This window comes from Diadema antillarum, unplaced genomic scaffold, assembly GCF_040938485.1.
Source record: "Diadema antillarum isolate AM-2024a unplaced genomic scaffold, OU_Dant_1.0 scf00000111, whole genome shotgun sequence".
Taxonomy (NCBI): domain Eukaryota; kingdom Metazoa; phylum Echinodermata; class Echinoidea; order Diadematoida; family Diadematidae; genus Diadema; species Diadema antillarum.
In genome coordinates, this window is record NW_027271000.1 from 3,162,157 (window position 1) to 3,174,579 (window position 12,423).

Here is a 12,423-nt window from a genome sequence, read left to right on the forward strand (position 1 = left end):
AAGAAGATGCCTCCCCTTTAAGCAATTACCGTCCTATCCTATTCTTTCATGCTCTTGTCAAAAGTTATTGAAAGAGTTAACCGTATATAACAGATTCTCCTTTTCTTTTTCTTGCAAATAACTTACCTCTTGTAAATATCGATAGCCCTCGTTTTAGTAAACGCGACTCAACAGATGTAGCTAATCTGAAAAAAAAAAACACCCCACAAAACAAACAGAACATACTTTTTGGAGTATTTACATGTATTAGTATAATGGTGGACCTCAGTAAAGCAATATTGTTATGTTGTTATACATATACATCACATAGACATATACCGAGTCTTTCAATGTTACCAGAATGTTACCATGTTACCATACGTGCGTGTGATGTATACTTGATTTAATCCCGATTGACTCCCTTTCGATCCATGTCCCCCGTCATGTTTGTGGTGCGGTTTCTAAACGATTTACATTTCCCTTCCCAAGCGTGATATGGTGCGGCGCATCATACATTTTTTTTTTCTCAAGACTCACTTATCTTTTCCCAACTTAACTTATGTCTAGTGGATTTCCTCGTAGATGGATAGATGGAAAGGGAAAGCAGTATGCATATAATAATCTAAGTAGACAAGGAGTATGAACAAGACAGCAAATTGAGGAAATAGATGAATAGATTGATGAGATAGATTCCCCGAACGAATCCGAAATTAAAGCTTTTATACTTGATCTTGATCTTGATCTTGATCTTGATCTTGATGGTGTACGTTGATCAGCCCTGGTAGAGCAACACTCAACTTTGGTTCAAAGGTCATGGTAGAAGGGACATTACTCAAAATGTTTGAATAATGCATCTTTAAATGAACGTGGATCAGCTGTATTGGTTATTGCTTGTGGTAAGGAATTGATTCATATACATGATGAGGATACTTTTTACACCTCGTACTAGTTACTAGTAGACGGAAATGTTACAATCTTGAAAGCCGGCAGTTGTGTGTAATGATTGTAAGAACACAATAACTATACCGGTACAAATAGTTTTGTAAGATTTTATACTCTCGATGTCCTGTAACTTCTTCAAATCGTTTACTGTCAGCTACCGATAGATGGGGCACTTCCACTGACAATGCACGTTGAATACAGGGTACTCTTATAGATTTGTATGTGTGTAGGCGCGTCGGTGTATCGTGTACAAATTATACCACGTCGCAGACTTGTGTACGTCAAGTTGGCCCGTATTTACATACCAATCCAGCGGGACTACACGGTGACCTGCGCCAGCGCCCACCGGCCAGAGTTCACACATCAACCACGTACTTGCACTAGAGAATGTGCGGCGGCTGCAAGTTGTGAATCATTCGAACCAAAATGGCAGCCCCACTAGCTGTGTTCGAAGAAAACGGCGATGCCAGTGACGAATGGCCAGAATTCATAGATTTCCGTAGTTCAGCAGATGTCATAAATTCCAATGGAGAGGCATTGCCGGTTTTGTCACCAAAGGAGGAAATAAGTCCGGATAATTTCAACGAAATGCGATCGTCATCCATCGAAGATCTGGTAAATAATTTCGATGACAAGCTAGCGGTATGCTTCCGTAACTACAACCTCAACACGGAGCCTTTAGCACCCGTCAAAATACTGACACAGGAGGAGATGATGAAAAATTGCAAGTAAGTGACTACCCCCAAACGTCTGTATTTGCTGTATTCTATGATTATCGACGATTCTAATTTTGCATGAATAATGTTGCTTGATTTTCTGAAAGAAGGTATTATAGTCCGGGAGCCAGCGGGGGTCAGCCTAGCTGAAAAGGTTACCAATTTTTATGTATATAGCGATTTACTACATATGCCCCTAAGTGTGGAAATGCACGTCTGGCTGGTCATCGGTGGTGGGTGTGGCCAGGAGGGCCAAAAAAAGGACCCCCCAAAATTAGGCTAGCCTAGCTGGAAAAGTAACCCCATGAAAACAACTGGAACTTGTTCGTTACACTTACAGGATAAATGAATGACCATTGCCAGACGTTTTAAGTGGTGGGGGGTAGCCGCCAGACGCTCTTAAAGGCCCAACTCCAGCTAGGCTAGCCTAGCTGAAAAAGTAACCTCATGAAAACCACTGGAACTTGTTCGTTACACTTACAGGATAAATGAATGACCATTGCCAGACGTTTTAAGTGGTGGGGGGTAGCCGCCAGACGCCCTTAAAGACCCAAATTTTTCCAGCTAGGCTAGCCTAGCTGAAAAAGTAACCTCATGAAACCCACTGGAACTTGTTCGTTACACTTACAGGATAAATGAATGACCATTGCCAGACGTTTTAAGTGGTGGGGGGTAGCCGCCAGACGCCCTCAAAGACCCAAATTTTTCCAGCTAGGCTAGCCTAGCTGAAAAAGTAACCTAATGAAACCCACTGGAACTTGTTCGTTAAACTTACAGGATAAATGCATGACCATTGCCAGACGTTTTAAGTGGTGGGGGGTAGCCGCCAGACGCCCTTAAAGACCCAACTTTTTCCAGCTAGGCTAGCCTAGCTGAAAATATAACCTAATGAAACCCACTGGAACTTGTTATTTACACTTTAATACAGGATATATGCATGGCCGTTGCCAGACGTTTTAAGAAGTGGGGGGGGGGGGGGGGAGGGGGGTAGCCGCCAGATGCCCTCAAAGACCCAATTTTACCAGCTAGACTATAGCCCTGGCTGGAAAAGTAACCTCCTGAACCCACTGGAACTTGTTCTATGTTTGTATCTCACCTGATAAACACTGTCGACATAGTATTCTGGTGTTCTTATAACTTTCCACACTTTTGAGCTATATGACCACCAAATTCACTCCTCAGATCATCTAATGATTGCTGTCAAGTGTTAATATTGGTGAAGTCCGACTACGTCAACATTCAAAAAGTCAATGAACTAGGTCTATGCCATTTGAAAATCTCTGTAATCACAAAGTCGATACGTGGACGAGACATCACTTCGCTTTTGCCTTGTTAGATGGTGAATATTTGTAAGCTTCCGTTTCTAATTCATACAGCACCAGCATACATGCCTGAGAATAGCGGTAAAGAAGATTAGAGTCTTTGGCAACAAGTGCAAAATTAAATTCTGTGCCTTATTTGCTAAACAAACGTGGTAGGAGGACAGCGACCTGTTAGGCAATATGGCGGACCAATAGCTCTATATTATTAGTGTTATAGAATGACAATGATGTAGTTCTGAAGCATACTTTTCATTCAATGCTTTTGCAATGACTCAATGTATATTTTTAATCGAACTAATTATATATCCATGACTTGCTCATGAATTACGGCAGAACGATTCGGTGAGGAAAGTCTTCTGTCATGTCATTACGGAAGAAGTGAACGTGTCAATATTTTGCTATTTGTTCCATAATTATTTCTGAAGTGGTTAAATGTATTTTCCTAAAACATTTTTTCTTTTATATAATACCCACGTTGCATCCAAATGCCTATTCGTTGAAAAAATGCGGGCCATGTATTCAAAGGTCAAAGATCATAGGTTAATGGAAGTAGGGCATACATTGTACAACATTTCACTGAGTTGTTGTTGTTGTTGTTGGTGTTTTTTTTTTTTGGGGGGGGGGCATGATTCAAAGTGTACTAAAACCTGGTATAATACATGTAGGCCCTATTTAGTTTTGTAGTCACGACTCTTGCTATGGATGATGCCAAACTCTTCCCGCTCATACAAATGCAGCCGTTTCAGGGAAATAATTATGATATTGATTGGTAATGCTGAAGTGGTTCATAACATTCCATTGATACTATGTATAGAACAGAAAGTGAATTTGACAATGGTATATGATATCTGCAATTTTCTCTTTGACAGGTTCTATCATCCGATTAATAATGTATAAATTGAATATACAGTAGTCCCCTATTCAGTAACTACAGGTTAAGTTAGATAAGCTGCATTCATTTTGCACGCGACCATGGCGTTATAGCCAAAGATGATTGAATTCTGTAAATCTCTGTGTGCCTGCACAGGATTGGAAAACGAAACAACTTTCTGTGTATAGAACAACGAAACAGAAACTGGTGCATGCATTATTCTCAGTCACTTTGTTATGCATAATGATGGTTTGCTCATTGCAGTTCCGGAATCTCAGCTCGAGGGGGACTCGAATTGATCCCAAATCAGTCGGCATGCGTGTATCACCCAAAACAATATCTGAACACAATTATAACTGCAGTCCTCCATAGTCTGTATTGGTTGCCGATAAGGGCTGGTATCAAGTTTGATTTTCATATTATTTACAGTACCTTGTATTTAAATGTTTTCATCGAAATGCCCGTATACGGTATGCGTATCTCAGTTAACTCTTTAAACCATAGTTGTAATCTACGTGCCAAGAATCTCATGTTTTCAATAAGCGTGAACTCCAAGACATATCGTGATAAGGACTTTAAGACAATTGGCATCGTCATTATAAAACAAATTCCCATTTTGCAAGACACGTTTTAGATTTTAGATAGAAATATGGATTCGTTTGAATGCATACAAATAGCTTCTTAAATCCTCTTACATTTTGTTTTTAAGATATGGTGTATACTTTAGAAGTGTAAGAAGCATGATCTTGTTTTAGAGGCTTTGAGTACTGGTAAGAAGCATATGTTATTCTTATAGATTATGTGAATAAGTACGCATTCAAGAACGTTTTGAATAAAACGTATCCAGGCAACTGCATATCATATTTTCACCTCTTCCTTCATGCAAATGTATACTCTTGCCGAGAAGGTTAACTGTTTGATAGATATAGTGCTCACCTTATTGAAAAGGTAATTGGGTAAATTTTTGGTTTCAGTATATTATTCAAACACAACTAAGTTAACTTTTACATTAACATTTTCACAACTCACAAATTCCACACGCACACACATTTCATGATTAACAAGATCCAAGTTACACTAATCCTATTTACTTTGCAGAGTGCAACAACAACATAAGTTATATACTGAGCAAATAGGCTTACATCAGTTCGCACTATTCAAGGTTTAGAGTAGTTAAGGAACTAAATTGTACCCGATTATGTGATGCTAAGTTGCACCTTGAGATGATGGGCAATATTGTCCCTATAAAGGAGCAGGCAGTGACACTGACTTGCTCCTTTAAAGGAGCAATTTTGCAGCGGTCATGGAGCAAATAAGCACCACATAGGTGCAACATCATACCAATAAGGCACAAGAATGCACCCTCAAGAGAGGGTACATTCTTGCATCCTTCGGGCATAAAGTTGCACCTAAAGGTACGAGGTTGCGCCTTTTTCAAGGGGGCAAAGTTGCTCCCGAGGGTGTAACTTTCACCCTTTCTTGCGGGTACAAAGTAGCACCCAAAGTTCCAAGATTACACCCTCAAAACAAGGCACAATCTTGGAACTTTGGGTGTTTCTTTGCACCCTCACGAAAGGATGTAAAGTTGCACCAAGATGTAAAGGCTACACGGGGTGCAAAGGTGCGCCGAAAGGTAAAGGGTGCAAGATCGCACCCTCAAGAAAGGTGCAACTTAGCACCACTTAGTGTGGGTGGAAAGATGCACCCTCAAGAAGAGGTGCAATCTAGCCCCACTTAGTGTGGGTGGAAAGATGTACCCATGGGAACATTTTCGCACCCTCAATAAAGGGTTCAACTTTGCACCCTCTCTGCAGTATTATTTTATACACACGTGAATTCCTTGTTCCTGTGAGCTACGTTTAATATGAGCGTGACCCAGTATTAGACACGTGTCAAGCCTTTGCAGACACAGATTTTTTTCTTCATATTTTCTAAAGGTCATTTAAAACAAATTTAGATATATATTTATTTCTTTTAAGTTAAGAGGAGCAAATGTGGAGATCATGACCTGTGATAGGCCTACATGTTACGGGAAGTCTATATCTTTATGTGATACTCGTTTTTTTTTTCAACTACAAGGAATTACCTATGAGCTAATTGGATAAAGAAGCTGAGCATTCCTTTTTTTTTCATCAGTTAATGTCAGTGCTGGTGTACTATTCTTGAAAAGTTGGCATCTAAATGTCCTCCAAACCAAGTACTTACTGTATTAAAATTATATTCCTGTGAGTTACGTTTCTTATGAGCATGACAGATCTGTAGACACGTGTCATAGTAGTTACAAACACTAAGTTTTCTTTGCTTTCATCTTATCAAGAAGCGATTTTGAACAATTTCAGATGTTCTGTTTTTTTTCAATTTCGTTACGAGAAGGCAATGATGATTTCATGTAAAACATGTTAAGGAAAGTTGATAGTTTGGTTATTTTATCATTACTCATCTTCGTCTTCTCAACAAGAAGATGATACACATGAGCTCATTTGCTAAAGAAGTTGAAGGATGTTTAATTGCTGGTAGCCACGTAGGGGCTTTTGTCATAACATTTTGCATCTTAATCCCTCGAAACTAAGTACATATAGTATTAGTTTATAGATAACATAATATTTTTGTTGTTGCTGTGAGCTTATTCATATGAACTTTAGATATGTTTCTCATATGTTTCTGTCATATGCTTTACTGAAGAACAGCAAATGTTGAGTTTATTGGCAAGAGAGGTTGATCATTACTTTACATTTAAGTTCATTGAAGTGCCGGAGCATAAACTTGTCTTGAAATATTCGCATCCAAAACCCTCCAAACCAAAAACGTGCAATACTAGACACGACAGGAATTCCTTGTTGTTGTAACTTATGTTTCTTAAAAACACTGATTTTTTTTTCTGCTTTTGCAATGTACTATGTTCAAAAACACTCTTGAACAATCAGATTTCGTTTCTTTCTTTAGAGAAGAAAACGGTGAGGTCATGTGAAGCATGTTCCTATAAGTTTTATTTCGTTAATAATTTTTCTTTACCCATCTCCTCAACCGTAAGGTGATACGGTACCTAAAAAGTCATAGGTCAACGGTGTTGAGCTTTACTTCCCCCTTTTTAAAGTAAATTTAAGAGCTGGGGAATTATTTTTTAAAAGTTGGCATTTTAAGCTATGTACACCGAGGACGAGTCTTACTGAATGGATTTCTTGTTGCAGTACAATTGTATTTTTTATGAGCTTGATGGAGTATTAGACAATTGTATAAAGCGTTTGCAAAAACTGTTAATGTATTCCCTTTTGCTAATGTCCAAAGAGCTCATTTGCCAAGTTTTGATTGTCTTTTGTTTTAATCATCAGGGGTTTGTTTTATCATGGTTATAGAGGAAAGAAACTTAATTATAAAAAAAACCTTCATATAAGAGATACTGACAATTTCATCAAAAGTTGTGATTTTCAACATTTCCAAAATGCAATTGATGAATATTTCTCCCCAGGGCACAGAAAGAAAGTAGTTTTTGGTCTTGTTCTTTTTTTCACGTCATTATGTTATAATACCCGCGGGTTTACGCCCATCCCAGCAATTTCCATCCGGATACTGTACCCGGCCCTGTTTTTTTGTTGTTGTTGTTGTTTTTTGTTTTTTTATTTATGTTTTACTCTGCAAAGAAAATGAGAACACTGATGTTTGAGAAAAATCCCGACATGTTTGATTGGGCAATTCTTTTTTGATGTCTATTATTCTTTCCAAATAAGTTTTTTTGTTATCACTGAGGACAAATACAGATACCCTATTTCTTCTACCAAAACCACAGCACTGTATATTTCTCATATTTCTACAGTATTTCGTCTCAACACTTGCCCTATTGATATTTCAAAGCATGTTTCCCTGTGCGCTCAAGAAACTCCCCCATTAAAGGAGACCTCGGGGTGATTCCCAGATTTTTACATTTGTACAACTATGAATTAGTTATACTGAGGACAGAGTTTCAGAATTTGTAATAATTGGGATGAAGAATAAGAATATTTTCAAAAAATAGAACAAATTGCAATGAACAAGGATGATGACATGGGAGAGTCACCATAAGAATGCATGAGTTGGGGCTCAAGGAAGCAGAACAAAAGAATAAGGCATGCATAGATTATAGACAGGTGAACTAGCAAGCAAGCGGTATTGTTATGGAATTACACTGCTATCATTTCTGAAATATGTAAACCTTATAGCTGGTAAAATTGGGTCTTTGAGAGCGTCTGGGGGCTACGCCCCACCACTTAAAGCGTCTGGCAACGGTCATGCATTTATTCTGTAAGTGTAAGAACAAGTTCCAGTGGGTTTCATGGGGTTACTTTCCTAATTTTCAGCTAGGCTAGCCTAGCTGGTAAGAGTTTGGTCTTTGGGGCGTCTGGCGGCTATTGTCTGGAAACAATCATTCAATTATCCTTTGAGTGTATCACAAGAACAAGTTCCAGTGGGTTTCAGGAGATTATTTTTCCAGCTATATATAGGCTAGTCTAGCTGGTAAAATTGGGTCTTTGAGGGCGTCTGGCGGCTACCCCCGCCCCTCCCCCCCCCCACCACCATTTAAAACGTCTGGCAACGGTCATGCATATATCCTGTAAGTGTAAAGAACAAATTCCAGTGGGTTTCACAAGGTTACTTGTTCAGCTAGGCAAGCCTAGCTGGAAAATGTTTGGTCTTTAAGGGCGTCTGGCGGCTACCCCCCACCACTTAAAACGTCTGGCAATGGTCATTCATTTATCCTGTAAGTGTAACGAACAAGTTCCAGTGGGTTACATTAGGTTACTTTTTCAGCTAGGCTAGCCTAGCTGGAAAAAATTGGGTCTTTGAGGGCGTCTGGCGGCTACCCCCCACCACTTAAAACGTCTGGCAATGGTCATTCATTTATCCTGTAAGTGTAACGAACAAGTTCCAGTGGGTTTCATGAGGTTACTTTTTCAGCTAGGCTAGCCTAGCTGGAAAAATTTGGGTCTTTAAGGGCGTCTGGCGGCTACCCCCCACCACTTAAAACGTCTGGCAATGGTCATTCATTTATCCTGTAAGTGTAACGAACAAGTTCTAGTGGTTTTCATGAGGTTACTTTTTCAGCTAGGCTAGCCTAGCTGGAGTTGGGCCTTTAAGAGCGTCTGGCGGCTACCCCCCACCACTTAAAACGTCTGGCAATGGTCATTCATTTATCCTGTAAGTGTAACGAACAAGTTCCAGTTGTTTTCATGGGGTTACTTTTCCAGCTAGGCTAGCCTAATTTTGGGGGGTCCTTTTTGTGGCCCTCCTGGCCACACCCACCACCGATGACCAGCCAGACGTGCATTTCCATACTCAGGGGCATATGTACTAAATTGCTATACACATAAAAATTGGTAACCTTTTCAGCTAGGCTGACCCCCGCTGGCTCCCGGACTATTAGTGTAGATGTCGTGTGGATGTGTGTTCGTGATAGACAGACTGTCACATAGGTCTAGTCATAGACACAGCACTAGCCACTGCTGCCAGCAGGCTGACTGGATGCAGCTCAGCTTGACTGGATGCGGGCCCGTAAACTAGGATTTGGGGGGGGGGGTGAAATTAGAAATAGTGGACCTTTCTGAAGGAGTCAAGCAATTGAGAGGGGTAGGGTCTTGGAGGAACATGGCAGTATGCTGGATTTGTTTTGTTTTGTTGTTGTTGTTGTTGTTGTTGTTGTCGTCGTTGTTGTTGTTGTTGTCGTCGTTGTCGTGGGGGGGGGGGGGGGGGGTAGGGGGAATGTGGGGGTGTGTCCCTTACCAGAACATATAGGAAGCTTTAGCGAAGTGCTCATTGAAATTCAACCTTCTGATGCACACTCTGGATAGAATAATTGAAACATTTTAAAGGGTGTGTACAGTTCTTGTCGAGGTGAAAATTTAGCCTTTAACATTTTGCAAGATATTCAGAAACCACTCTATGCGATGTCAAAGAGCATACAATTCTAAGGGGTATCAAAAGTTTATTTGATGAAGATCGGTTTTGAAATGGCTGAGATATCCAAAAACAAGGTGGAACAAAGAGACCCCAATAAAAGTGTGGCATGTCGCCTTTTAATATTATCACTTTTTTGGGTATCTCAGCCATTTGAAAACCAATTTTCATCAAATAAGCGTTGAATCCTTCTTAAAATTACATGCTTTTTCATATTTCATATGAGGTTTCTCATTATCTCACTTAGGAATGTTCTAAACATGAATCCCCCCCAACCAGTACTGTACAGTCCCTTTAAGGCCAGAAATCAGGGAAATACACAATATGTTGATTATTATGTTGCCCCCCCCCCCCAAAAAAAAAAAAAAGAAAAAGAAAAGAAAAAAAAAAGAAAAATAAAATTATTAAATTGTGTGATTTTCTCGTAGTTTATATACTGATCAAATTAGATTTACGTCTATTCGAAGATCTCATATCCTATCTAAACAAAGAAAGAAAGAAAGAAAAAAAAAAAACAAACTACCCCTAACCATGACCATAGTGCATAGGACCTACATGTAGATGCCCATGCCATGGGTCAATTCATTCAAACCCCTCTTAAGGGCCTGAGATGTACTTATCTTGAGATGGTTCTAGACAAATAAGAAGTATCTAAGGCCTTGTACGTAAAAAAAGAAAGTAGTTTCTGGTCCAGATTTTCTGAGAGGGGTAATGCGGGAGGTCCTTACAATTTGATATCTTACTATTTTTAATCTGCAGCCATTGCGCAGTGTAAGGTGCTAGCCTAATTTGTCACTGCTTTGTACAATGATTTATGCACAAATTAACACTAAACATTTCACAGCCTAAACTACTTACATCTGAGTCTCCAAAGTAAGGTAAAAGTTGATTTTGACGCTTTCTTACACATTTCGAAATGACTTCACAGTGCTAGGTGCTGTGTGCGTGAAACCTGGCTCATGATGATATAAATGTACTGTCACTGGAGACCTTTTTTTTTTTTTTTTGCTTGGCCTAATAAGTAAGGAGTTTTATGCATGTAGCATCTGAATTTATAATACATTCAAAAAAAAATATGTGGTGTCTAGTAGTATCTATTTAATGTGAAAAAAGATACAGTGTATGTGCCTGTCATGTGAAGATGGTGACTCAAAATTTTATAGCGAGGGGAACAGTGTTTAGAAGGAGAGCTATCATATTGTATGCAGATTGTGGATTGAACCAGTTACCTACACTCTGTTACTATGTACAGTAACAGGATCCAGATTTGATCAAACTTTGCATTATTAATGAATACTATAAACCTGTAACCATATTGGTCTAGTAGGCTGATAAAGGACCCAAGTAATGGCGAAGTTAAAAAGGCTTGTGTCCTTTCCTGTCAACACAACATTTCACACATGTGTAGAAAGGAAGACATGACACAATACTCAATTCATGGAGCCCATACACCATCTACCCACCCTAATCCATCAGATCATATTTAGAAACAAATGAATGCCATCATAACAAATTCATGTATACACGTATGTAAGTGCTGTCGTAGATGAATGCCTTCCTTCGACAGCGTATTAAAATGAGTTTTCATCTTCAAGTTGAGTTTTAAAAGCAAATAGAGTAAAATAAAACACAGTGAAAAATGAAACAAAGAGAATACTGATAGATCAAGTTATTTTCTATTCTGCTATGTCTTCTGTATTTTTAGTATTTTGATGTTTAAAGAAAAAAACACCTCAGTGTCATAAAGTTTGTGTTTCCATTTTGCCACCCTATAAAAAAGTAGATTCCTTTCATAAGCTGGTATGTTGTAAAGGTACAAACATGTAGGCCTTGATGTAGGTATACGGACAACTTATACAATGTACCTGTCCTTTCCTGAGAATGATAAATCTGGAAACTTCTTAATGATCAAAGGGGGAAACAATACTATAGATTTCCGGTGAATTTATTCAGATCCTGAAATAATTCCTTGAAGCATTATTCTGGGTGCTGTATGGGAGCGTATTCTTGAGTGATACAGGGTTAGTTTTGCATATTTGAAAAGAAAAAAAAGACTAAGGTGTATTATTGTGAGATGTGTTGGGAGACATTCTTGGTAACCAAGCAAAATTTCATGATGTTTGATAATATCATGATATTTAAACACTTTTGGGAAAACAAAGTACATTAAGTGATTAAGTGATGATATCATCACCTTTCAACTCTTCCATTGGTTTGTTAAAGATATATTCAAATCATTTTTTTGGTCAATTGTTTATCTACCAGGGTTTACTGGAACTACAGTAGGAATAGTATTCCACCATACTGGGAATGAAGATAGTTTGCTGAAATCCGTCATATGATTTTCTAGTTTCCTTATTCCAGATAGCATCTGCTCACAAGTCTGAAGCCTGGTATACGTGATATAGCACACTTGTGCAAATTATTGCCCTAAAACTTATAAGGGATCAACAAAATCTCCCTCTTGAAGTACAATTAGCACCTACGCTGTATGTTCCCAATCTCTTCTTATCCGCACTTCTCTACACAACTGAAGCAGGATACTCAGTCAGCCCATTTGTACATGAGATCCTCACAATGATATACCGATACACTATGTGTACAGGTGAGATCTTCTCCTTTGACGGAAGTGCAGGTGGATAGGCAGCAATTGTTCAGGTTGACTAGG

General features: G+C 38.9%; 1 protein-coding gene across 1 annotated transcript in view; it reads left to right on the forward strand.

Annotated features, from left to right (window-relative positions):
* Positions 1-1,280: 1,280 nt before the first annotated feature.
* Positions 1,281-12,423, forward strand: part of LOC139719489 (fasciculation and elongation protein zeta-2-like) — an 89,847-nt gene continuing 78,704 nt past the window's right edge. The window contains exon 1 of the mRNA XM_071630907.1: positions 1,281-1,649. Coding sequence (XP_071487008.1) covers positions 1,348-1,649 — 302 coding nt within the window. The 5' untranslated portion in view covers positions 1,281-1,347. The remainder of the gene's footprint in view (positions 1,650-12,423) is intronic.